The sequence below is a fragment of the Urocampus carinirostris genome, chromosome 13 (genome assembly GCF_059441175.1).
Source record: "Urocampus carinirostris isolate Australia breed hairy pipefish chromosome 13, RoL_Ucar_1.0, whole genome shotgun sequence".
Lineage (NCBI taxonomy): Eukaryota > Metazoa > Chordata > Actinopteri > Syngnathiformes > Syngnathidae > Urocampus > Urocampus carinirostris.
In genome coordinates this window covers 37,847,741-37,875,703 of record NC_142361.1, presented here as the reverse complement: position 1 = coordinate 37,875,703, position 27,963 = coordinate 37,847,741, and the positions used below count along the sequence as shown (strand labels likewise).

The window sequence follows — 27,963 nt, the reverse complement described above, 5'->3', positions numbered from 1 at the left end:
GCGCGTGTGCGGCACAGTTCTGAGGTCATGAGATCGAACTTCCTGTGTGGAGTTTGCATGTTCTCCCGTGCTTGCATGGCTTTCCTCCGGGCACTCCGGTTTCCTCCCACATTCCAAAAACATCCATATCAGGTTAATTGGCAAGTCCAAATTGTCCCTAGGGGTGAATGAGAGAGCGAATTGTCTGTCCCCGTGTCCCCTGCGACTGGCTGGTAACCAGTTGAGGGTGTCCCCTGCCCACTGCCCGAAGACGGCTGGGATGGGCTCCAGCACCCCCGCGACCCTGCTGAGGATAAGCGGTGCAGATAATGGATGGATGATTTTCACTTTCTCAATCAAAGCTTCACTCACAGAGAAAACAAATCTGCTGTATTTACCCGAAGATGTTGCAATTTCCATGTCTCTTTTGTTGGCACTGAGAATCTCATCCTTCTTCTCTGTAAGCAACTCGGCAATACTGCAGATGATCTCTCCTCTCTGAAATGTATGGTGAATATGTACACAATTTGTTCATATAGGGATGCTACAATTATATAAGTGTCAAAAAAAAAAAATGCAGCAAATGAGAGGAGAGAGTGACCTGTTCCGGCATCAGGGAAGCCAAAGTTCTTCCAGCATGACGGGCCATCTCTGTCTGCTGCTCCACAGTGGGACCTGATGGTGACAAGATTTTAAATCGTGACTATTCAAACTTTGTATTTGCCTTCCTTCCTGTTTTTTGTTTTGTTGCATATTCATTACTCACAAAGGTTTCATATCATCAAACCCAAAGAAATACAAAATGCCGTTTTGAAATTTTGATTCCATCTATTTAGGCAAAAAAAAAAACATCTGACCCTATGTGCAAAAGTAATTGATGATGGTCTGGGGCTGCTTTGCTGCGTCAGGAACAGGACAACTTACTCTGGTTGATGGCATAATAAATTCTAGTGGTTACAAGAAAATCCTGAAGGAAAATGTCCAGACATTGAAGAATAGAAAAGATTAGAATATACCTTTATTGTCATTGTTACATGTGCCTTCCAACTCAAGCACTCTTGGATCATGCAGCAGGACAACGATCCAAAACACACCAGCAAGTCCACCTCTCAATGGCTCAAAAAATGTATAAATAAAGGTTCTGGAGTGGCCAAATCAAAGTCTGGATTTAAATCAAATAGAGATGCAGTGGTATGACCTTAAACGGGCAGTTAATTCTAGGAAAACACTCCAATATGGCGGATTTGAAACCATTTTGCAAAGAAGAGTGGGCCAAAATTCCTCCACAGCGTTGTAAGACTGATTATCAAATCATATTAACGGTTGATTATCGCTGGCAAAGGTGGAACAACTCACCGTTGGGTTTAGGGGACAATTACTTTTTCATTTGATTGTTTTGATTGTTTTGTGCCTTAATAAATTGAATCAACATTTCAAAACTGCATTTTGCATTGCCATGGGTTGGGTTGTCTTTGTGTGATATTAAAATTTCTTAGATTATCTATCCATCTACCTTGGTCATATCCCCCAAGATTGATGACTGGCAGCAAGACAAACACATACAATAACAATGAAAATAAAAAGGGGAAAAAAATAGCAAAAAAAAACATTTTTGGACCATGGCCAACCCAAATGCCCAAACACCCAAACAAGTTAGGCACCTCGGCACCTAAATTGGTCATGATTTTGTCCCTCCAGATGAAAGCGGCCATGTCACTCGGGTCAGGGTGACACAACACAACTTCAACAGCAGGGCTCGACAGCTATCGCTGGTTTACCCCTGCCGCATCATACAAGTGCCCTGCCCATCCCTTAGAACTTGTCCAAACATTCCACTATCCTTTTACAACACCTCTCCACCGCTTCGATGCTTCTCTATCTCTACTCCAGTGTTCTCATTTGCCCGCGTCCCTGCGTCCTCGACGCATTATTTTGCTGGGGACACATCGTGTCAAATCAACGTGCGTCCCCGGGACGCAACTTTTTTGACACAAACTTTTCGTGAGGCAGATCCGCCATTGTTGTTTTGGTCTCGCGGTTCGAGTTTTCGTCTGCATGCCGATCTCCAGTTTGAGTTGTGTAGTGAAAGTCCGTTTCTTTTTAGAGAACCGGCTTTTTTGGCTCAACTCATTAAAGAGAGTCGGCTCTCAAACGGCTCACTTGCTTTGATGCATTATATTACGAATTATGATGTTGTATGAAGAAGTTAAGAAAAAAAGGAAGTATAAAAGGAGAAAATGAAAAAAGACAGGTTTGTGGTTATCCCTTTCATCAGTATATTACCAACAATAATTTAATGCAGAAAATGAATATATAATTTGAATAAGAAAATGTATTATTCTACTTAATTATATTTGCATGTATTTTTTCCTTCTACAGTGAACGTCCAAGCGACTTTATTTTTGAACTGTTTTTTTATAATAAACCTCATTCATGTCGAGCAACTCAGGGTCTCACAACAGGGGAGCCATAGATCTCTGTTGGGACCCATAGATTTTTCAGCATGCGAGTCCCCGGGACCCATCACTTTTCACAGGTCAAATGAACACTGCTACTCTCTAAGAGACAGCAAGTGATAAATATTAAAACAATAAAAAAAATAATCAGGAAGGGGGCAAATACTTTTTAATGGCACAGTAGCTCACAGCACCTGCAGGCTTGACTTCAGAGAAGAAAGTACCGACTTTCTTCCCCTCCACGATGTCTGTAATGACGTGGCCGGTGACTTTGGGATCCGTGCCGTTGGCGATGACCACGGAAGAACCGCCTTGCAGCGCCCACAGGGCCGCTTTCACCTGGATTGACAAAACCCAATGGACTTTAAACATCTCGTACCGGATAAAAGTACAATGGACGCTATCACCTTGGCTTCCATGCCACCGATGCCAACTCTGGACTTGTTTCCGTATGTGATGGACTGCTGGTCTCCGGGATAGAAGATATCAATCAGTTTGGCATCATCTGTACCAGGCGGACTGTCATAAAGTCCTGAGGAAGACCAAAAAAAATACATTGAATCCACAATTTTGATTTTTAAGATGTTTTCTGCTGAACACCAGCCATCATCTTGATGTACCTTGAACATCCGACAGGGCAATCAGAAGGTCCACTTTCATTTCCACGGCCAGACGGGCTGCTAAGCTGTCATTGTCTTTGATGCTTATTACCTGGAATGCAGTCGATCACTTTAGGAACAGGGTTGGGTAGGGTTACTTTAACTGGATTACTTTCAATGACTTTTGGATGACTCCAATACCAAATATGCTAATAAAAGACAAAAGAAACTAAATTGGAATAAAATGACTACATTTTGTGCAGGCTTAGGGAGTAACAGAATACATGGAACGGCAAAAATGATGTTGGATTTATTTTCATTTTGTTTCTGTCGCATTTTATGTTAGTTTTGCCGGAGATCAAAGAGATCAAAGCCAGGAGAGAAAGCTTACCACGTGTTGTGAGTCATAACTTTATTCATATTTAGTTTCTTTTGTCTTTTATTAGCGTATTTGGTATTGGAGTCATCCAAAAGTCATTGAAAGTAATCCAGTTAAAGTTTAGGAACAAATCTGATTATACATTGTGATCAGAAACAGACAGAAAAACACAGAAAAAGCAAAGTAAATCCTATCAATTTTTAAAAGTGCAATTTAATCACTGGAAGAAAAGAAACAATTTAATAGCATTGACCCAGTGGTCAACAGGCAGCCCCCTAAGAACCCCTGAGTAACCTGCTGACTGCTTCTGCTCACCAGTGATGGTTCATGGTGATTTTCTAGGATGTTTAATTTCTAACTGGCATGTTTAAGAGGTTAACTGAACCCATGTTACCCTTCTAATCATTTCAACCTGGTATTTGCATCGCAATCACCTTAGTAACGTCTCATCTCATTAGCTGCACCGCTTATCCTCAGTAGGGTCGCGGGGGTGCTGGAGCCCATCCCAGCAATCATCGGGCAGTGGGCAGGGGACACCCTGAAATGCCAGCCAATCGCAGGGAACACAGGGACAGACAACTCGCTCGTTCATTCGCACCTAGGGACAATTTGGACCGGCCGATCCACCTGAAATGCATGTCTTTGGAATGTGGGAGGAAACCGGAGTGCCCGGAGGAAACCCACGCAAGCACGGGGAGAACATACAAACTCCGCACAGTAAGTCCGGTAGCTGGATTTGAACCCACACAGGAGCTTCCCAAGACCTTAGAACTGTGCCGCACACGCGCTAACCACTGCGCCGCCGTGCTGCCCCATTACTAGTTACTGTAATAATACATATCAAAAACATCAAATTAGCATATCCTTGATTTGTGAAGCCCTGTCATGGAAAGGTTTTGAACCCCCCCCCTGAATTTGAAAAAAAAAAAAAAAAAAAAAAAAAAAAAAAAAAAAAAACTTCCAATTATTACATGCAAAATTAAGGAAATATTTTTTTTTTAATATCAGGCTTTTTTGCAGAGTGAGGTAAATATGTAATACTCAGGCTATCAATGCAGGTCCAGCCCTTTGTTTGTTGGTTAATAGTGGCAATAAACACGAAAACGTTGAAAAACTTAGAAGTAATTAAGACAAAGAAATAAATACAGGCATACAAATCAATAAATTGTTTGCTTTTTAAAATGATTCAATAATTCATAAATGTGAATCACTCTGCTCAGGTTTTAATAGCTGACTGGCAGTGTTCCCTCTAAGCTGCGCGCGTGCGCAATCGCGCACTGCTCGCACATTCTCAGCGCACAAGAAAATCGAGCCAGCGCACAAAAATCAGGGCTCAAAACGACTTTAAGAAGCGACTTAAGTCAAAGTTAAAGTGCATGAAGGAAAAAACACATGGGTTCCCCTGACGTTGTGTCCTAAATGCGGTATTTTGAAGTCGAGTCGAAGTAGAACGAAGTTGAGTAAAGTTAGTAGAGTTTGTCGAGAACCGGCTTCTTCGGCTCGGCTCGCTAAAAGGAACCGGCTCTTTTGGGTCCTAAACGGCTCTTCAGGTTGATTTTGCTTCTTTAATCCCAACATGACCAAATATGATGTAAAATTATGCACAAAATGACTTAAAGGAAGGGGGAAATAGAACAAAAAAGAAAAAAATACCAAAATTAAAAAGTAGTAAAAAGCTGAGAAAAAAAGAAACAAGAGAAAAAAGAAGGAAAAATTTAGAAAAAAGACAGAAAAAAGTAAAGAAAGAAATGTAGGAAAAAAGTAAATAGAGAACAAAAAGAAAAAAGAAACAGCTCGGAAAAAATAAACACAATGAGATTTTTTTTTAAAGGAATTTTTTTAAAAAGTAGAAAAAAAACACGGAAAAAAGAAGAAAAAGTTTGTGTTGCATTCAAATAATTTCCAATCATGTCAAGTGAATCTTGTTGCCAACATTGTACTTCCACTCAAAAATGTGATTAAGTACAGTTCTGTATCTTACAACCGACTCAATAAGCCCCCAAAAATGTTAATATTATGCGACAAAATATATCAGCTAAATAAAGAAAAATGGATATCTTTGTAAGAACAAACTACGTTTGTAGGCCGTACAACCTTTGCAATAGTACACGAGTCAATTCATTCAAAAGAGAAAAATAATTTTGCATTGCCGGAAACTCAGCAAAATATAACTTGATGTCAAGTTTCGGACATGTTTGATAATGACTTAGTTGCCACACTTGGGATTGCGGTTGCTCACTGTTGTTTTAAGCGTTGCTCACTGACTTTGTGTGAACGCTCAGCCCCGTGGAAAATTAGAGGGAACATGGCTGACTGGTCCTATTCTAAACCTCTTTATTAATGAGAACATAATAACCTAGTAACAACAAAGTAATAATATAACTAAAATCTCAGAAATGCATATCAAACAAGTAGCCCTATGCGCTAATCATTTAAAAAATATCTCTTAGCTTCAAAATGGTTGTTGCACCCCGCATCTAAAGAAATCCCGATACCAAACTTCCTATTTCAAAGAGTACCCACATTGACCCCCTGTAGGTCACTATTGGGGACAGGAGGGGGCACAACAGCATCGTTGGTGTTAATGATGGGGACGATATTCATTCGGAGAAGTTCCAAGAGAGTGCTGTTCAGGTTGCGTCGCTTCTGTTCGTCGTGAAAGTCCAAGTTTGTCACCAAGATCTGCAGGAATCAACACAGTTTTTAAATCCAGTTTTGTAAAAAAAAGTCAACAGTCTAAAGAAACAAAAGTGACATGATATAATTGTCTCTTAAAGGCACAGTATGTTTAAGAGCAGGGGAATCTGCACAGTAGGCGAGAAACTTATGTTATATGAAAATATTTTACGAATATGATCGTATTAAAATTTCAGAAAGAAAATAAAATATGAAAAAATACTGTATTTTCCGCACTATAAGGCGCACCTAAAAGTCTTAATTTTTTTCAAAAGATGACCATGCGCCTTATAATACAGTGCGCCTTATATAGGGATCAATATTAAGTCGCAAAGTCTTGCAACTAATGAAAGCAGCCGCCGACTAGATTTTCCCCCGAACGCGAAGTAGTCCGCGGTGTATGCTGGGATTTATATACCGGTGTTTCATTGGCTAACCAATGTGTCAATCATCATTTGAATCGATCGCTATTGGCTAAAGTTATTCGGAGCCTCGGATAGGCTAGAGGGCCGAAACAAACCCTGCAATTGGCCGAAAAAGATGTGTCAATCATCCGTTAAATCGATCGCTATTGGCTGAAGAAATTCGGAGCCTCGGATAGGCTAGAGGGCCAAAACAAACCCTGCAATTGGCCGAAAAAGATGTGTCAATCATCCGTTAAATCGATCACTATTGGCTGAAGTTATTCAGAGCCTCGGATAGGCTAGAGGGCCAAAACAAACCCTGCAATTAGAGGTAAGATCGGGCCCAAAAAAAGCACCCGAACCCGACGCAGGCCCGGGGGGTATTAAACCCGACCCGGACCCGGCCCGACTAATTAACTGGATTTGCTGGCCCGGCCCGAGGGGGCCCGAAATTACATATTTTATTTATAAGGAGGGGTGATTTATGATAACAAATTAAACTCTGCCTTTTGTTACAACATCTAGGCCTAAGTTAAATAAAACTGTATAAACATTTACATCTTTTATATTTCTGTGTCTGCACTGCAATCTGTCATTGACGGTTTTTTTTTTGAGGTAGCGAAAACATTTAAAGGCGTCCGTCATTTTGACGACTTGATCATTGGGCCATAATCCACAGCAGCAGTAGTAGTACGCCTTTAAGATTTTAGCGCAGCACTTTCATTGAGAGGGGATGTTGACGTGTTGTGCCGACTCCTATGCAAATCCCCCCCCCCCCCCTGATCGTATTCTATATAAAACGCTTATTAAAACAATAAAGCGAGCTAATTATAATCATTGGGAGATCCTAGTCTATATAACGCGTTTATTTAAACAATAAAGCGCGATCGTATTCTACAGATTGCGTTTTTTAACGCGGATGAAAATCTCACCAACGTCAATGTACGCTTCCGACAAAAGCGATCGTATTCTATATAATACGCTTTAAAACAAAATAAAGCGAGCTAATTATAATCATTGGGAGATCGCGTTTATTTAAACAATAAAGCGCGATCGTATTTTACAAAATGCATTTTTTTAACGCGGATGGAAAAGTCACCAACGTCACTGTACGCTATGATTTCCGCAACCACAACTAATTGTACACAAATAATATTCATTTGATTTACTATAATATCCGTACGTAATGTCTTTTTTATTGTGAATGAAACCCTGGTTGCATTGGATCCCGCGGTGTAAACAAATTGTTGTTTTTTTCATTTAAAATCGGAGGGGGGGAGGAATTTCCATAGGAGTCGGAAAAATAGCGATTACAGCTCCTTCTCCGTTTTATCCAAATTATTTATTTTATAACAAGTATTCCTTGGTCTAGTATCCATACATAGTTTAAGTATATATTTTTAATGAACATTTAACACATTATTAATTAATTAAAAAAAAAAAAAAAAAAAAAAAAAAAAAAAAAAAAAAGCAGGACCGAACCCGACCCGACCCGACCGTATGACTGACATTTCAGGGCCCGACCCGGCCCGAAATTGCCTCGGGTTCGGGTTCGGGTTCGGGCTCGGGCCATAAATCTTACCTCTACCTGCAATTGGCCGAAAAAGATGACTGAATAGCAAGCTTGCTAAACTACGCCATAAAGAAACATGTTTCATTAGTCTGTATTTGTAAATATTTTACTCTCCTGGATTTACTACACTCACGGTTGTAAGAAGACCATGGTTGCGTATCATTATTGAACGTGAGAACTTAGGTGAGCTATGCGGCTTTATATTTTCCCGGTATCGTGTTTTAGAACGATCTTGATGTTGCTGTGATGAGTTGAGTGAATTCAACTCAATTCCAAGTGTTTATTGTCATATGCACAGTAAAGTTGCGAGCGAAAAAGAAAACAGAAACTAAGGAATGGTTGGCATTTCTTGGATCCCAAGACTTTAACCTTCCGAATGATATTTGAAACGATGCATTTGAGTGACATCGTACGGACACGCATTTGCTTCTTTGCAAGCTTTGGGAATGTTAAGGGGGTAATAAGTTTGACTGGACTATCTGACTGTTTTGTCCACGTTCCCATTGTAGCGCCTTATAATCCGGTGCGTCTTATCTATGGAAGATATAGGACCAAAAACTATTTTTTGGGGGTGCGCCCTATAACCCGGTGCGCCCTATAGTGCGGAAAATACGGTAACTTGGGTTGACGGGTATGGCAGTTTTTTCATTGGGGAAAAGAAAAAGTCCTTACTTGTGCAGTGCAGATGCTGTACTGGGTGAACATGGCTTCGTACAACGCCATCAGACCGCTTTGTCCGGCGGCTGCGCAAGCTCTTGCCTCTAAAGCTGGAATAGCCTGGGGAAAATAAAGATAGATAAATAAAAGAGTTACACGAATTTCAAAGGGTTATGGGATCTTTCTTCAACAAGGATGGAGATTGCAGGAGAGTATTGCATTCGCTTGAAAAGTTAAAAGCTTCTGTTTTCTGATTTTCTGGGCCAATTTTGTATGGTATATTTTATAGTTTATGTTTTTCTGTTTTTTGTTCCTCTTTTTTCCCCCCTGTTGTACTAAATCAGTCCATTGGTTAAAAAATAAATAAAATGTGAAGAAAAATAATAATAATAATAATAATTTAAAAAAAATTAAAATGAAGAAACTTTAAAAAGATTAAAAAAATATAAAAGTTGTGCCTTCTTTCCCCACCCCAAAAAAAGATATTATTTTGGAAAAAAAGAAAAATAAATATTATTTTTCATTAAAAAAAAATACCACTAAAAATTATTTTGAAAAACCCCCAAAAATATTTCTAACAGTGGCAAAAATATATTAAAACAAAAAAACGGAAAAATTATTCCAACAACAGAGAAACATTTAAAAAAAGAAAAAATAATAATTTGGAAAAACAGAAAAAAATATCAAAAAGTCAAGTCAGGTCAAGTCATTTTTTTTTGTATAGCCCTTAATCACAAAAAGTCTCAAAGGGCTGCACAGATTATTATACAGACTATTTTTCAGACTATTATTACACCATCCCCTGATCTGGAACCATCATGAGGGCAAGGAAAAACTCAAAAACCTCAACATGAGGAAAATGAAGAAACCTTGAGAAGGGACCGCACATGTGGCATCCCCCTTTCAGGATTACCAGACAGCAAAGGATGTTGCAATCACAGATAATACAGAGATATTGTCCATGAAAAGTATAGGTTATTCATATGCTATAGAGTAGAAGTGTGTTTTTATCTTCGATTTAAACATTTCCACTGAGGTTGAAGAAAAATGTCTTTTGAAAAACAAGAGAAAAAAAAATCTCATAAAAACCTGTAAAACCCAAAATTAACATAACATTTTAAATATTCACTGCAAAAGACCATTAAAAAGTTGTCAAAAACAAATAACCCCAATAAAAAAATAATTTTAAAAAAAACAGGAGAGTTTAGTAAACATTTCAATTGGATTACGCTTCGGTAAGAGCTCACCATTTCCTTCAGCTGGTTTTGCCCCGAATGCAAAGCTTGCCTGACACTTTGAGACAGCAAGATTTCATGCCTTAATCTTTGCTTCCCGAATGCTACAGCGCCGCTCGTGACGATCATCATCTCCCTGCCTTGATTCTGGAGCATGGCCACCTATAAACATCAACAAAAATGTCAGCAAAAATCCCAAAGTCATAATATCCATCCGATACTCGACCTGCTCCACGATAGAGGCCAGCCTTCCCAGCGCCAGGCCGCATTCATCTCCCCTCGTCACTACGGCGCTGCCGAGCTTCACCACGATGCGCTTGGCTTGCTTTAACTCGCTCCGGTGGGCGAAAGAACGGGGGTGCCCGACTGAAAATGCAAAATAGACATCCAAAAATGTCCCCATACAACCGCAGTGTTCTCGTTTGCCCAGACGCAAAATTTTAACTGGGGACGCATCTTTTTTGACATGAAATTGTCATTATCATTTTTTAACAAAGATTGACCGCACTCCGCCCTGCGACTGGCTGGCAACCAGTTCAGGGTGTCCCCTGGCCACAGCCCGGAGATGGCTGGGATGGGCTCCAGCCCCCCCGCGACCCTAATGAGGATAAGCGGTACGGCTAATGAGATGAGATGAGATGACCGCACTCCAAACTTTTCATCAGGCAGATCCGCCATTGTTGTCTTGGTCTCGCGGTTCGAGTTTCCGTCTGCACGCCGATCTCCAGTTCGAGTTGTGTAGTCCGTTTCTTTTTAGAGAAGCGGCTTTTTTGGCTCAAATCATTAAAGAGCCGGCTCTCAAACGGGTCACTTGCTTTGATGCATTATATTACGAATGATGATGTTGTATAAAGAAGAAAAAAAGGAAGTACAGTGGAACCTCGGTTTTCGAACGGCTCTCAGTTCGAACAAATCGGTTCTCGACCAAAAATTTCGAGAAATTCTTGCTTCGCTTTTTGTTCAAAAAAATCGGAGTTCGAACGCCGGTACGCTAGGGATGATGCTGAGCGGCGTGCGAGTGTAGATTGCCCCCACCCCTCGTGAAGAACTGTTGTCACGGCAACGCACACTCCTTCTCTGCTTTCATTTTTCAAAAGCGGTGAAGGGAGTGTTTTAACTCCTAATTATGCCTCAGAAGAAGGTTGGTGCAAGCAGCAAAGTTGCTACAGGTGAAAAAAGAGGAGTAGTGCGTACAACTATTGCATTTAAGAAAGAAATAATAGCAAAATATGAAGGAGGTGTGCGAGTTTCCCTTCTTTCAGGAATACAGCATGGCTTCTGCACACAACCGCCAAGGTAAGAAATCCTACTCATAATTCTTTGCTTTATCCTTTAACCGCTCACCACTTGTTGTGGAGACCCGGGTGCTAAATGACGTGTAAACGACCTGATTTTTTTATTTTTACACGTTCATGTTAGCGTCATCTTTCGTACGGAAGATTACGGTAACGCGAACGTACGATTAGCCTGGGTTAGCTTCATGTTTACTTTCGTGGTAAACATTGAGGGTGTTGGAACGGATTAAAACAATTTTACATTACTTTTAATGGGAAAAAAAACGACTTCGGTGATCGTACAAATTGGTTTTCGTACGAAGAAATGGAACGGATTATGGTCGAGAACCGAGGTTCCACTGTATAAAAGGAGAAAATGAAAAAAAATAGGTTTGTGGTGATCCCTTTTAATCAGTATATTACCAACAACAATTTAATGCAGAAAATGAATTCACAATTTGAATAAGAAAATGTATTATTCTACTTAATTATATTTGCATGTATTTTTTCCTTCTACGGTGAACGTCCAAGCGACTTCATTTTTGAACTTTTTTTTTATAATAAACCGCATTCATGTCGAGCAACTCGGTGTCTCACAACAAAATGTTCATTAACAATATATATGATATAAGGAAACACATGTACAATATAACATGTTAAACTACATAAATAAACATGTTTGAAAAAAAAGATTTTTTTGTATTTTGTAAGGGCATGGAGCACACTAAATTTTGGGGAGCCATAGATCTCTGTTGGGACCCATAGATTTTTGAGCACGCGAGTCCCCGGGACCCATCACTTTTCACAGCTCAAATGAACACTGCAACCGTGATGGATTTATGAATGAAATACTTGAGAATGACAACATCAGCAGCTCAAAAAAGGGAGGGAAAAAAATAACTGCGTATCAAATATCATATTTTGTGTAAACAGCGGGGCAGCACGGCGGCGCAGTGGTTAGCGCCTGTGCGGCACAGTTCTGAGGTCATGAGATCGAACCTCCTGTGTGGAGTTTGCATGTTCTCCCCGTGCTTGCGTGGGTTTCCTCCGGGCACTCCGGTTTCCTCCCACATTCCAAAAACATGCATGTTAATTGGCCAGTCCAAATTCTCCCTAGGTGTGAGTGAGTTGTATGTCTCTGTATTGGCAAGCAGTGAAGGGTGTCTTCTGCCCACTGCCCGAAGATAGTTGAGATGGGCTCCAGCACCCCCGCGGCCCTACTGAGGATAAGCGGTGCAGATAATGGATGGATGGATGTATACAGCGAACCCTTGTGTATGGTTATGTTACAAAAAATGGCAGAAAAAGTTAATAGAAATAGGGTATTAAGTAAAATAGTAATGCATGGACAACGTGTTTTAAAGCCCGGTACACCAGATAAAAACATTCAAAAACAAAACAGTGATCCCAAGAGCCAGGAAGAGATCGAGAGTGTTCTCCATTCGGGCCTCGGTACTGTGAAATGCTCTTCCCTCTGAGATTCGATCTGCAACCTCAGTGGAACTGTTTAAATTTAGTCTTAAAACACACTTCTATTCTATAGCTTATGAATGACCTATATTTCCTGTTGACAATATCTGTCTATTGTGTGTTATTGCTACATCCATTGCAGCCTGGTCATCCCAGAAGGGGGACTACCTTATGTGCGGTCCCTTCTCAAGGTTTCTTAATTTTCCTCATATTGAGGTTTTTGAGTTTTTCCTTGCCCTCGTGCAGGTTTTAGATCAGGGGATGGTGTCATAATAGTCCGTAGTATGCAATAATCTGTGCAGCTCTTTGAGACTCCTTGTGATTAAAGACATCACAAATAAACATGACATGACTTGACTTGAGGTTTTTGAGTTTTTCCTTGCCCTCATTTAGGTTTTAGATCAGGGGATGGTGTCATAATAGTCTGTGGTTTGCATTAATCTGTGGCCCTTTGAGACTCTTTGTGATTAAGGGTGTCACAAATAAACATGACTTGACTTGACTTAAACTACTTTTTAGACTACAGCCGCTTTAAACTGGACCATATTTGGACAACTCTTGCACTACAGTCACTTTCAACTGTGTTTTATCTTATTGCCTTAACTCAGGTTGAGTTACTCTTGTATCTTTATCTTTTTAATATTCACAATATTCTTTTATGTATGCATGTATATAGTTTTTTAGTTTGATTACGCTGGCAACTGTGTGGACAGCAAAGTAGGAATTTAATTGTACAGGGAATCGTGGTTGTTTACTGTACATTTGACAGTAAACACTTTGAATCTTGAATCTTTATATTTTTTCTTAAATACTAATAATCTGCTCAGGAGGTACAAGAGAGACACATATTCAAAAACGTTTTTTAATGAAGCTGTTTGAGATTGCCCCGCAAAAAAAAATTTGTTCAATTATTATTTTGTTATTTTGCGTTTTTATCCCAAAAAAAACTATTTTTGCTCTATGTATTTCCTATTTTTCTGGGGAAAAAATATTATATAAAACTTGAAAAACAGGGTAATGATGTAATAAAATCCCACATTACAGCAAAATTATTAACCAGAATGATTCTGCTGTATTATTTCCTGAGGCACAGTGACCAAAAACTATAAGAAAAGCTTAAATTGACATTTTAAAGGTTTAAAAATTAAATGAAAATGGAATAATTTTTAATCATTTCAACCTACGGTGCGCCAGGATATTTTTGAATGCGAAAAGTGTGCCTTGGCTCAGAAAAGATTGGAAGACACTGCTGTATACAACCTAATATTTATTGGACCACATCAGACGATTTTTGAGGCGTCTCTTACTCACATTTAGCTTGAGAATATGTCCTTACGGAGCCAGGGTTTACTTTTACTTTCCGAATTCTTTGTGCCAAGTGAGAGCACAGGAGCAGTCTGGAGAACATGGCACCAAAACCTAAAATAAAGAGTGATATACACAGCCCAATGAGTCACAATGTCAAAAAGACGTTTATTTAGCGTCTCGTCAAGTTCAGACCAAATGTCAACATTCTATTATTGGTTTGTTTTGTGGCCTGAATTTAGACACGAATAGTAAATATAAAAATATCTACTCTGTAGAGTCAAAGGCAAAAGTTCGGATTTGTGTGTTTTAAACGTTGACTTATGAACAGTAGTTTATATTTAGTCGAGATTCAGAAGTCGAACTCAAAACCTCATTGTTTAAGAGAGGCAGTAAACAAAAACACTGAATTAAAATTCAGGAATATTATAATGCTCAAATAAGTACATTTGATAATATAAATATTAATTTTGCAGGTGACACGTGAGAGTAAACAAGCATGGTTTGCATACGTCAGCTAGCTTAGCATTAGCTTAAGTTATGACAGCAATGCGATCGATTAATGCAATCATGTCAGAAAGGGAAAAGTAGTTCAAACTCACCTTGCAATGATCAAAAGTGATCAATCGAACCCGGATCCAATTGTGAAAAGTTGTGCAGCGACGACACGTAGTCAGACTGGCAGCACTTAGCTGCCACATCCACAGCCCACGTTTACAGTTAGAGCGATTCACGAAAGCGGGTTGCGCAAGGTTTCTGCTAACGGTGCATTTAGTGTACGTAAAAATAGTAGATGGGGGATAGTAGAATAACCTGACAGTTACGAGCAAAAACCGAATGCATTGTCAGCGTTGGGTAGGGTTACTTTAACTGGATTACTTTCAATTACTTTTGGATTACTCCGATACCAAATATGCTAATAAAAGACAAAAGAAACTAAATATGAATAAAATGACTCAATTTTGTTGTTGCTTGGGGAGTAACGGAATACATGGAACGGCAAAAATGATGTTGGATTAATTTTCATTTTGTTTCTGTCGCATTTGATGTTCGTTTTGCCGGAGATCAAAGAGATCAAAGCCAGGAGAGAAAGCTTACCACGTGTTGTGAGTCATCATTTTATTCATATTTAGTTTTTTTGTCTTTTAATAGCATATTTGCTATTGGAGTAATCCAAAAGTCATTGAAAGTAATCAAGTTAAAGTAACCCTACCCAACCCTGGATACTACAATAACCTGACAGTTACAAGCAAAAACCGAATGCATTGTTTTGTTTAAAAGTGTGCAAAAAATGTTGCTGTCAAGGTACTATTAGGAATAATAAGTTACTGCACTGTAACACATTTTTTTCTAAAATGTATTTTACTCTTACTCTTAAACATCATCTTCCTAAACTTAAAGATCCGTCAAGATTGGACAAATACATATCTAATCCATCCATTGTCCATCCATTTTCTGCACCGCTTATCCTCAGTAGGGTCACGGGGGTGCTGGAGCCCATCCCAGCTGTCTTCGGGCAGTGGGCAGGGGACACCCTGAACCGGTTGCCATCCAGTCGCAGGGCACACAGGGACAGACAATGCGCTCGCTCATTCACACCTAGGGACGATTTGGACCGGCCAATTAACCTGACATGCATGTTTTTGGAATGTGGGAGGAAACCGGGGTGCCCGGAGGAAACCCACGCAAGTATGGGGAGAACATGCAAACTCTGCACAGGAAGGTTGGTAGCTGGATTTGAACCCATGACCTCAGAACTGTGCCGCTTACGCGCTAATCCATCTATCAATATTAGCTATCTATAGCATCTACCTATCTGTCCATCGATAATGTCTATCGATCTATAATATCTAGGTACATCCATTGCAGCCTGGTCATCCTAGAAGGAGGTGTGTGGTCCCTTCTCAAGGTTTCTTCATTTTCCTCATGTTGAGGTTTTTGAGGTTTTCCTTGCCCTCATGTAGGTTTTAGATCAGGGGATGGTGTCATAAGTAGTCTGTGGTCTGTGCAGCCCTTTGAGACTCTTTGTGAATAAGGGCTATACAAATAAACAGGACTGACCGACGTATTTATCTATAGTATCTATTATTGACTTATCTACATTAGCTATCTACAGTATCTAGCGATCAAATGGATCTGTATTATTCATCTATAGTATCTATAGATCTTTGGCAATTTTCTATAGCATCTCTTGATCTGTAGTATATTTCTATGTATGTATGTACTAATCGACTTATCTATCAATCTATAATATCTATCTATGGTATCTAGGTATCTATACATCTATCGATCTGTAGTACCTTTCCACCCATCTATAGTATCTGTATGATTTATCCATAGTATATAGTGTCAATCTACATTAATCCATCAATTTTATCTATAGATCAATCGTATCCATCTACTAATCAGTATAGCTATCATTCTATTGATTTTTAATATTTATCTATAGCATTTATTGATCTATAATATCTTTGTACCTATATATAGTACTTATCTACATTATCTATTATCCATGGTATATATCTACGGTATCTACCCTTAATAGCCTCCATAGTATCTATTTTTAGTATTTATCGATAGTCACTATATAACTATTAGTATCTGTTTATAGTATCTATCAATAGTGTGTATCTAGCTGTTAATAGATAGATAGATATATATAGGTAGATAGATGGATAGACAGATCTATCTATTAACAGTTTCTATTGATCTTTAGTATCTACCTAACGATCTGTATAATCACCGATACTGCCTATCCATCTAGAGTATCTATCTATAGCTTCTATAATTGTCACAGACCAGAACGAACACAGGACTCAATTGCATGCGTTTCTCAGTTTTTATTGAAAGAGAGTGAGAGTAAGGCTTGCTTGATTGCTTGATCCGAGGACTGGCGAAGAGCAGGAAATCGAGCAAGGCGGGGGTGACACTTCTGTGTCGGAAGAAGGCAGGCGGGAATGGCACGTCGTTTGACCAGGGCTGGAGATCAGAGGCGATCTAAAGTTCGTAATAGTGGACGTAGGCAGGCGGCAGGCAAAACAGGCGTAGTCAGGTTCGGAAACGGGTCGAAAAAACGGGAATCAGGCAGGAAACAGGTTTTAACAGGGACAAAGTCGGACGGGAATGCTCACTGAGTGAAACACAACAGCTCGCAACGATCTGACAAAGTTTGATCTGAAGTCGGGGGTTTAAGAAGGGTGTGGCCACCAATCAGCTTGTCCGGGCTGTTGGCGCCAATCAAGCTGCCACAGGTGTTCCAAATAGGGCAATTATGACAATAATATATTTCTACCTCTCTATAGTACTTATCTGTAGTATTTTTCAATTTAAATGATATGTCCTTAGTATCAATCATCATATCTATTTAAAATATGTACTGATAATCGCTATCTAACTATAGTAACTTCCTAAATTATCTATTGATAGAGGATATCTACAGTGTCTATTGATTCATAGTATCCATCCCTCTATCTACAGTATCTATCAGTCTATCGGGGCGACAGTAGCTCAGGAAGTAAAGCACTCGTCTTGGGATCAAGGGATCCCAGTTCGAATCCCGGCTCGCCGTGTTACATGTCGAAGTGTCCTTGGGTAAGACACTGAACCCCTAATGCCCCCAATAAGCAGGTTAGCGCCTTACATGGCTGCAAGGCCGCTATTGGGAAATGTGAAGCACACTGTAAAGCGCTTTGGGAAGTCATTGACATGAAAATCGCTATATAAATGCTTAAGTATCATTTAAAGTACTTATTCTATTTCGGAATGTTTTGTCCACTGACTCATTACTGTTACTAAAAAAAATACCAGCACATCCTTAGTAAGGTGATACGGAGGCACGTGATTGGCTTTGCATGCGGAAAGAGGCCTGTGAAACATTCATGAGCAGCACAAAGCATTCAATTCAGACTGATCCACTGTCCAAAACGAGCAATGGGCTCCATCGAAGAAACCCTGAAGTGCCCCGCCTGCCAAGATTTCTTCACCGATCCAGTCAAACTCCCATGCGGACACCACTTTTGTCTGACCTGCATCCAGACGGTCTGTGAGGCACTTCCTCTTTTCTGTCCCGAGTGTCGGATCTTGCTACCGAACGACTTCACGATGGAAGTCGATGCAAGTCTCCTAAACAAAGTGAAAGATTTCACGAGCGAAAGATCGGTGACGGAAACCAATTCCATCAACTGTGACCAATGCATCGAGAGTATGTCGGAAGCGATCCAGACCTGCTTGACCTGCGACGCATCTCTGTGCCAGGCTCATGCTATGCTACACCAAAAAAGATCTGCCCTGAAGGACCATACTCTGGTGGAGGTGACACCGGATCTTCTGTCTTTAAAATGCATGGAACATCGAGACGAGCTCAAGCTCTTTTGCTTGGAGGACAAAGTCCCCGTTTGCTGTTTGTGCGTCCTCGTCGGTGCGCACAAGAATCACAAAATCGCCCGACTACAAGATGCTTGCATCGATTTGAAGGTCTGTGGTTGGCCAGCATGTTTCCAGGGTAGGGTAGGGTTACTTTAACTGGATTACTTTCAATGACTTTTGGATGACTCCAATACCAAATATGCTAATAAAAGACAAAAGAAACTAAATATGAATAAAATGACTACATTTTGTGCAGGCTTGGGAAGTAACGGAATACATGGAATGGCAAAAATGATGTTGGCAAGCTGTTTGGATTTATTTTCATTTTGTTTCTGTCGCATTTTGTCATATCCGGAAAGACTACATATGTCACGGAACGGACCGGGAGGCAGGAAGTGTGAACTCATTTTGCGTGTACGATCTGTCACTTTGATTTTGGAAAATAAAAGTTGTCCAACACGCAGGGACCAAAGACAAAACAAAACCGGCTTAAAGGCAATCAAAAATTCGAACTAGGTAATACTCACAAAACAGGCTTAAAGGGAATCAAAATTACAATCTAGGTATACACTTAGGTCAAACGGGCATGAACAGGTCTTTCCTTAAGTTAAGCAACGGGCAGTTCCAAAAGGAGCGCTTAAGTATCCCACACGCAATCAAGTCAATCCGTCTCAGCCGGTGTCAAGGGGCGGGACCAGCTGGGTGCCATGACGACCGTCCAGGACATGACAACAAAGGCTGAACTTGGACTTTTTGGAGCCCCGCAGAATTCGATTTGATTTAATTGTTGTGTTCAAAGTACTACTTGGAATGATCAATGTTCCCCGTTGATCAATTTTTTGTGTTCTGTCGTGTTGATGGTTTACGTGGCCACAGATATAAGTTACGGGTGCCTAGACCTACCAGCAACTTGCATGGAAACTTTATTTTTTCAAGAGACCAAAATTTGGAATTTTTTGCCTGACCGGGTTGTTAGTGCAAATTCGGTGCAAACTTTTAAGCAAAGGTTGGCAGAGATTTTTCAAATTTTCTTAGGGGAGGGGGTGTAAGGTGACCACATTTGGCCATGTTTTGTGTCATGTTTTGATTAATGTATCTAACAATACTTTCAATAAACATTACATTACATTTTATGTTAGTTTTGCCGGAGATCAAAGAGATCAAAGCCAGGAGAGAAAGCTTACCACGTGTTGTGAGTCATCATTTTATTTTTATTCAGTTTATTTTGTCTTTTATTACCATATTTGGTATTGGAGTCATCCAAAAGTCATTGAAAGTAATCCAGTTAAAGTAACCCTACCCGACCCTGCATGTTTCTATGCCAGCAATCTTCTAAACAGACACTTGTGTTTTCAGAGGATGTTGGAAACAACGGTCAAACAACTTCTCCAGATGAGATGCGAAGCGGAGAACGCCATCAAGGACTTGGAATTCATGTACACGGAAACTGTGGTAAGCTACAATAGTTGGAGAATAGAATAGAAGTAGTAGTAGTATTAATCGTCATTGATAACAACCGAAGAGGATCAACTTTCCGTCTCTGCATGTTCATTGACATTCGGGTTCTGAGATGGGTAAAACCAGCGCTGTCATGATTACCTAAGCCTGCTCCTTTGGTGCCAACTCCCTCAGACTCTGATTGGCTCCCTGTTCCTATTTATACCCACTCCTATCTATTCCCTTTTTCAGTCCGTCTGCGAACCTCAGTTAACACTAGGCAAGCCTTTTCGACCCTGACTCCCACCTGTTTTTGCTCCTGTCTGTCCCCAGCTTCGACCCGTTTTTGATCCTGACCACGTCGACTCTCCCATCCCGGCTTTCGACCTCTTTTGTCCCAACCACGTCTACTCTCCTTTCCTGGCTTACGACTCGCTTACGACCCCGACCACGTTTTTGCTCGCCTGTCCCGGCCACTGACCTGTTTTTCCGTTCCTGACACCGCCATTGCTCACCACCTTCCGCGTTCAGAGCGACCTGCTTCCCGCGTCCAGCAATCCCCAGATCGTGTGCGCAACCCTTTCTCTTTCCTCCAATAAAACTTGTGTGAAACGCAACGCAAGTGGGTCCTGTCTCCGTTCCGGTCCTGACAATCATTGGTTTTAGCATCCCCTGAAATCTCCTTTGCACTCGTTTCGACCGCTTTTGTCCCCGACCACGTCTACTCCCCTTTCCTGGCTCACGACTCGCTTCGACGCCGACCACGTTTTTGCTCGCCTGTCCCGGCTACTGACCTATTTTTCCGTTCCCGACACTGCCATCGCTCACCACGAAAGATCCACTTCCGCGTTCAGAGCGACCTTCTTCCCGTGTCCAGCAATCCCCGGATAGTGGGTGCAACCCTTTCTCTTTCTTCCAATAAAACTTTTGTGAAACGCAACGCAAGTGGGTCCTGTCTCCGTTCCGGTCCTGACAATCATTGGTTTTAGCATCCCCTGAAATCTCCTTTGCACTCGTCCAATTGTAACTAAATTATCAGTTCCGTTGAAATTTCTATTCAGAATATTTCGGGTACAAACGAAAAACAGAACAAAGCTGTGTGACTCAAAGGTCTCATCTCATCTCATTAGCTGCACCGCTTATCCTCAGTAGGGTCGCGGGGGTGCTGGAGCCCATCCCAGCAACCATCGGGCAGTGGGCAGGGGACACCCTGAACTGGTTGCCAGCCAATCGCAGGGCACACAGGGACAGACAACTCACTCGCTCATTCACACCTAGGGACAATTTGGACCGGCCAATTCACCTGAAATGCATGTTTTTGGAATGTGGGAGGAAACCGGAGTGCCCGGAGGAAACCCACGCAAGCACGGGGAGAACATACAAACTCCGCACAGGGAGTCTGGAGCTGGAATTGAACCCACGCAGGAGGTTCCCAAGACATGCGCTAACCACTGCGCCGCCGTGCTGCCCTGACTCAAAGGTGTACAGTCAAAAAGGCTGACAATCACTTTAATACTAGGGGGCAGGTGAAGACTGTCCTATACAAAGAAGTATATCAGCCCTATTTTCAAATGCCACTCATGTCAATAAGTTCAACGACCGCAATGGCACAGAAGTGAGCTGTCGCAATGGTTGATAGTGCTCAAACAATGAAAAAAAAAACCCAGAACATCAACAGCCGAATTGCAACGTCACCGAAAAACTCTAAAAAGCTTGCTTCAAATATCTCTCTTGCACCCTATTGTGCAAATGTAGCCTTTATCTCATCTCATCTCATCAGCTGCACCGCTTATCCTCAGTAGGGTCGCGGGGGTGCTGGAGCCCATCCCAGCAATCATCGGGCAGTGGGCAGGGGACACCCTGGACTGGTTGCCAGCCAATCGCAGGGCACACGGGGACAGACAACTCACTCGCTCAGTCACACCTAGGGACAATTTATTCCGCAATAATGTCCAGAATATATTATGCCCATTAAAATTTCTCAAGAAGCCTCTGATTCTACCAACATTCGTATCCCCTGAGATTAAAAAACGAAACTTAAGAGGTAGTGGAAAAATCCCTATTTCACACTAGCTCTTTGTTTAAGTCGTTCTTGTCAAGAACGGGAACAGGATCAGGACCCAAACGGGTGACGTTCTCACACAAGCCTTTTATTTTACGGGAAATGGGGAGTCATGCACGTTAGGCAGCGGTCTGGCGTGGAAAGACGGGAAGCCAGAGACCGACAAGATCGATTCCAATTGCCTGAGTAGATATCGGACAGATGGGGTCGATACCGGGCCGGACGGGACAGACAGGATTGATAATGAAACAGGATATCGAAATAAACGGGACAAACTAGACAGGAACGAAACTAGAAACAGATATTAAACAACGGGACAGACAGGTAAGATATCAAAACAAGGTATCGAAATTAAACAGGACAAACTAGACGGGAGGGCAGCATGGCGGCACAGTTCTGAGGTCATGAGTTCAAATCCAGCTACCAACCTTCCTGTGCGGAGTTTGTATGTTCTGCGTGGGTTTCCTCCGGGCACCCCGGTTTCCTCCCACATTCCAAAAACATGCATGTCAGGTTAATTGGCCTGTCCAAATTGTCCCTAGGTGTGAATGAGCGAGCGAATTGTCTGTCCCTGTGTCTCCTGCGACTTGCTGGCAACCAGTTCAGGGTGTCCCCTGTCCACTGCCCGAAGATGGCTGGGATGGGTTCCAGCACCCCCGCGACCCTACTGAGGATAAGCGGTGTAGATAATGCATGGATGGATGGATGGATGGAAACTAGACGGGAACGAAAACTGGAGAGAATTATAAACAGGACAAAAATAGATGGGAAAGAAACTGGAAACCGATATTTAACAGGGATGACAGGACCGAGTCAGAACCCACGTCTTGCGAGGCAGAGGTTCGTTGACGGACTGACAAAGGAAAAATGAGAGCACTGAGCTTAAAAAGACAGAAAGCCAATCTGTCAATGAGCCTCAGCTGGCGCCACACAGGCGGGGCCAATTGGGCGCCATGTCAACCGTGACAGTTCTTGCAAGTGCTGATACAACTCAAGACCATCTTCCAACTACAAACTTAAAGCACGACTTAAAACATTGTAGAGACTGAATAACAACGACATGAATGGTTTTGGGAATTAAATATCAAAATGTACCGTTTACCAAATTGTTCAAATTCGTTATCTGACTCCATTAATCAAACACAACCTACATTCACACAACAATTTATGCGCGCTCGTTTTTTGACGGAAAACATGAACAGGAAAGCCGACATTTCCACACGGAGGCAAATTTAATCTCATTAACAATTTAACTAAGTCAAAAACGGCCGAATTAGTGTCGTTGGAGTCTCTGGGAAGCCTTCTTCTGAAGTCCCTTAGCTTTTTTTTCTCCTTGGCTCGCGTCTCCCCGCAAGATGGTGTGCCGGCTCCTCCCATGGGTGTGCCAAGGAAGCACTATGTGGGGCTTCTCAAGACAACGCTGAGCGTTTCTACGTCATCAGGGCCTTGTTCTAAAAAAAAACACCTGCCGTCCACCGTCTGGATGTGGTGATTATCTTTTCAGCAGTGCGTCCCGTTCTGTAGACAACATCTTCCACCACTCATGCCTGCCATGAACTTTTACTGCTCATTGAATAAAGGCACAGTCAGTAATGATCTGCATTTCTATAGCGCTTTTCAAGTCAATGTCTTCCCAAAGCGTTTTACAATGTGCTCCATATTTCCCAATAACAGCCTTGCAGCCATGTAAGGCGCTAACCTGCATATTGGGGGTATTGGGGGTTCAGTGTCTTACCCAAGGACACTTCGACATGTAACTCGGACGAGCCGGGATTCGAACTGGGGTCCCTTGATCTCAAGACGAGCGCTCTACCTCCTGAGCTACTGCCGCCCCAAAGTAAATAACTACAGCATTAAACTCAATAAATGTAACTTGTATTTAATCATATAAAATCCTTTATAGTCAAATGTATAAAATCCTTCAATGGATAGATATATAGAAAAGTCAAAGCATTCTGACATAAAAAATCGTCCTTCACATTTCATTGTACTCGATTTTTTTTTTTTCAGATGTCTGCATCGGATTGCAGAGAGAGAATTTCAGACAAGTACAACAGAATCCGAGCGGTGCTGGACGGCGACGAGCGTCTGATGATGCAGATCATCGACGCCGAAGAGGAATGCACGAGTGATTGGCTGGAGGCGCAGAGAGGAACCGTAGAGGCTCGTATCGAGGAGATAGATCGACTCCGAGTTTCGAGTAAATTACTCTTAGAAGAGGCACACGATTTGAGCTTCATCCAGGTCGGTTAAAGCAGTGGGTAAATCCGATTGGAAACGCAATAAGTACATTTCTTTTCACAGCACATCACTGCACAGAATCTGTGGTGAGTCTTATTACCTGCCGTGTATCGTTTAGTAGTGGACCATACAACCTGGTATGATCCAGTGTTGGGTAGGGTTACTTTAACTGGATTACTTTCAATTACTTTTGGATGACTCCAATACCAAATATGCTAATAGAAGACAAAATAAACTAAATATGAATAAAATGACTCAATTTTGTGCAGGCTTGGGGAGTAACGGAATACATGGAACGGCAAAAATGATGTCGGCAAGCTGTTTGGATTTATTTTCATTTGGTTTCTGTCGCATTTTATGTTCGTTTTGCCGGAGATCAAAGAGATCAAAGCCAGGAGAGAAAGCTTACCACGTGTTGTGAGTCATCTTGACGGAAAAGATGAACAGAATGTGGGCGGCAGTAGCTCAGGAGGTAGAGCGCTCGTCTTGGGATCAAGGGATCCCAGTTCGAATTCCGACTTGTCCGTGTTACATGTCAAAGTGTCCTTGGGTAAGATACTGAACCCCTTAATAAGCAGGTTAGCGCCTTACATGGCTGCAAGGCTGCTATTGGGAAATGTGGAGCACATTGTAAAACGCTTTGGGAAGACATTGACTTGAAAAGCGCTATTAAATGCAGATCATTTCATTCATTTCATTTCATCATTTTATTCATATTTAGTTTCTTTTGTCTTTTATGAGCATATTTGGTATTGGAGTAATCCAAAAGTCATTGAAAGTAATCCAGTTGAAGTAACCCTACCCAACCCAGTGGTATCGCAAGGGAATCATTTGATATAATTTTTGACGTCTGACTTTTCCTGTTGAATGGTAGCGACCCTCCAAAGTTGGATCCCATGCCACACATAGACAGAGAGCTGTGCCAACCTGACAAGATGAAAACCGTAGAAAAGCTGGTGGATGACCTCTCTGTGGCATTATCGCAGCATTTCCCTCGGATGTGGTCCTGTAAGTAAATAGATCTCATGCAGATAGGACGCACTGTGTTAAATATGGTGAAATGACATCTGAGCCCTTTAGTGTTACCTGTGGTGTTCCGCAGGGTTCAGTACTTGGTCCCCTTCTTTTCAACATTTACATGCTTCTATTATTTGATATTTTTCGCAAGTATGATATCAGTTTTCATTGCTACACAGATGACACTCAACTATATCTTCCGATGGAGGAATCTGCCACACTAAATTGTGGAAATTTGGAGGTCTGCCTCACTGAGATAAAAGAATGGATGTCACTCAATTTCTTGCGTCTTAACTCTGAAAAGACCGAAATGTTAGTTATTGGTCCGTCTAAATGCCGTGACTTGTTCTCAAAAACGTCTCTGAACATCGACAAATGTAATATCACCCAGAGTGACTCAGTAAAAAATTGAGTCCGATCTGTCCCTTCAAACACACGTTAAGAATATTACTAGAACAGCTTTTTTCCATCTTCACCACATTGCTAAAATTTGCCCTATGCTCTCTCAGTCAGATGCAGAAATTATAATTCATGCGTCTTTTACCTGTCTCGATGACTGTAATGCACTACTCTCCCCCAGAGTCCAAAATCAAGAGCCTTCAGCTAGTACAAAATGCGGCAGCAAGGTATTTAACTAAGACAAAAAAGTTTGATCACGTGACCCGATTTGAGCTAACCTGCATTGGCTCCCTGTTAGCTTAAGATGTGATTTTAAGGTTCTGTTGGTAGTATACAAAATCATGCATGGACTTGCACCCTCATATCCTTCAGATTTAATTTCCCCCTATGTTCCGGGCCAGAGCCTTCGCTCTGAAAATGCTGGTCTACTCGTGATCCCAAGAGCCAAGAAGAAATCCGAAAGATTAAGAGTGTTCTCCATTGGGGTTCCAGTACCCTGCCCTCTGAGATCCGATCTGCAACCTCAGAGGAAATGTTTCAATCTAAGCTTAAAACACACTTCTACTCTATGGCATATGAATAACCTATATTTTATGTTGATAATATGGGTGTAATATTTGCCCTCATGTAGGTTTTAGATCAGGGTATGGTGTCTTAATAGCCTGTAGTTTGCAATAGTCTGTGCAGCCGTTTGAGACTCTCTGTGATTAAAGGCTATACAAATAAACATGACTTGACTTGACGCTTGATGAGTTGAAGGGAATGGAATGTGTCTCCATCGGTCGTCACTGAAACAGAGTCCACCCATGACAGAATTAGGATACTTAGCTCCGACAGTCTTTCTCAACCCATCTTGAGCCAAGACGCGCTTTAAAACGGTTCGGGGTTTGGTATATGGTGTGATTACCACTATCATTTTGTTATGATCCTCAATGAAAGAGGATAGACAAGGTGGGGTGAGATGGGGCAGGGCCAGTGGGAGGACCATGCAAGTTAGCCGGCACTAGGCTAAGGGCTGTGAGATGTCCCAGAGGTGTTGCTCCTAACTCTGGGGGCTGGTTCTCAGACAGGCGCTGCTGCTGGGGTTGGGAATAAGGTGTCCTGGTGCTGCCAAGGTCCTAGGGAAGGGGGTATCGCCCTGTTGGGCCCTGTGGGACAGTTCTTCACCCTTTTGATGCAGGTTTCTTGAATGCTACACTCTGCAACCACACCAGCACCTGAAATAATTCAGTAGTGTACTCCCCTCAAGATTAATTAGACAATAGAAGCCAGTGCTCATGGTGAACACTCTGTGTCTGTCAATCTATTTTTGTTAGGTTCTGAAGATCAGCACTGACTTCAGTGTACTTTTGCTTCTAGTGAGGGAACATACCTTAACCCCCCAATTCTTTGGTGCTTTTCTTTGTTTACTTTTGTGCCTTTTTCAGAACGCTGAGTTGATTGGGATGGAGTATTTGAGTATCACACTACTACCTCTACCTTTCACATTTTCTGGTTTCATGACTCCATGCAGTGAGGAGTCAATAATGAGTGGTAATGGCCAAAGTCCGGACCATTCGACAACGGGAACCATGGAACCAAAAAGCATAAGCAAGGGAAGGTCAGGCAAGGCAGCGTAATGTAAAGGATCCAAAGACCTTTACTGACTGTGTGGTCGATGTAAATGGCTTCCCAAATTAGAGCCAGAGTCTGGTTATTGGAAGCAGGTGTCCAGAGTACAGCCACTCCCCAAGTTGCCTCCTTCTGGGAAACAATGGCATCCAAAATCCTGGGGAAGGGATGTCAGTATGGGTTTCTTTGGATGTACACTTTTTTTTTCATCTGTAATGTCATTTCAGATCTCAGTTGTCCTGTTCTGGACGTGAAAACCGCACATCCGAAACTGGAGATATCCCAGGATGGAAGGCAAGTGTGCTGGGGAGGGCAACCCAGCAGTGACTCTCCAACCTCTCAGCCCTACGATTCCCAGTACAGCGTCTTGGCTCAGAAGAGTTTTACATCCGGCAGACACTACTGGGAAGTCATCGTGCAGGAGAAATCCTACTGGTTAATAGGTGTGACCACAGATCAGTTTACTTCGGATGATCTGACTCCGAAGCCTTCTGGTGTGGGTGTGAATAAGACTTCATGGTGCGTATACCACAGCCAAGGACGGTACCTGGCGTGCCACGACACTAAAGAGAAAGAACTGCAGGTTGAGAAGAAAGTCCGAAAATTGGGGATATTGGCGAACCTCCCAAAGGGGGAGCTCTCGTTCTACAACGCAGACACCATGAGCTTGCTTCACTCTTTTTGCGTCGCCTGCAAAGAACCTCTGTTCCCAATATTCAACCCCTGCATCGACGTGAAAGGACTCAACCGGGAGCCATTGACCATCTTTCGGATAAAGGACCCCTGGGATTGGAGTGTCAACACGGATGGAGTAGAGGAGTGAT

General features: G+C 41.8%; 2 protein-coding genes across 2 annotated transcripts in view; one reads left to right on the top strand and one right to left on the bottom strand.

Annotated features, from left to right (window-relative positions):
- The window catches only part of aldh18a1 (aldehyde dehydrogenase 18 family, member A1), a 28,268-nt gene extending 13,514 nt beyond the window's left edge, over window positions 1-14,754 (bottom strand). The window contains exons 1-11 of the mRNA XM_088351815.1: window positions 14,610-14,754; window positions 14,014-14,121; window positions 10,185-10,324; window positions 9,971-10,120; window positions 8,739-8,843; window positions 5,937-6,095; window positions 3,056-3,146; window positions 2,843-2,967; window positions 2,630-2,774; window positions 581-654; window positions 378-477 (exon numbers count right to left, since the gene is read on the bottom strand). Coding sequence (XP_088207941.1) covers window positions 378-477; window positions 581-654; window positions 2,630-2,774; window positions 2,843-2,967; window positions 3,056-3,146; window positions 5,937-6,095; window positions 8,739-8,843; window positions 9,971-10,120; window positions 10,185-10,324; window positions 14,014-14,110 — 1,186 coding nt within the window. The 5' untranslated portion in view covers window positions 14,111-14,121; window positions 14,610-14,754. The remainder of the gene's footprint in view (window positions 1-377; window positions 478-580; window positions 655-2,629; window positions 2,775-2,842; window positions 2,968-3,055; window positions 3,147-5,936; window positions 6,096-8,738; window positions 8,844-9,970; window positions 10,121-10,184; window positions 10,325-14,013; window positions 14,122-14,609) is intronic.
- A 3,183-nt stretch (window positions 14,755-17,937) lies between these two features.
- Window positions 17,938-27,962, top strand: LOC148354479 (E3 ubiquitin-protein ligase TRIM39). Its single transcript, XM_088350997.1, has 6 exons — window positions 17,938-18,480; window positions 19,729-19,824; window positions 23,882-24,115; window positions 24,176-24,198; window positions 24,987-25,120; window positions 27,367-27,962. Exons 1-6 carry the CDS (start codon window positions 17,938-17,940, stop codon window positions 27,960-27,962), a joined length of 1,626 nt encoding a protein of 541 aa, XP_088207123.1.
- Window position 27,963: the final 1 nt, after the last annotated feature.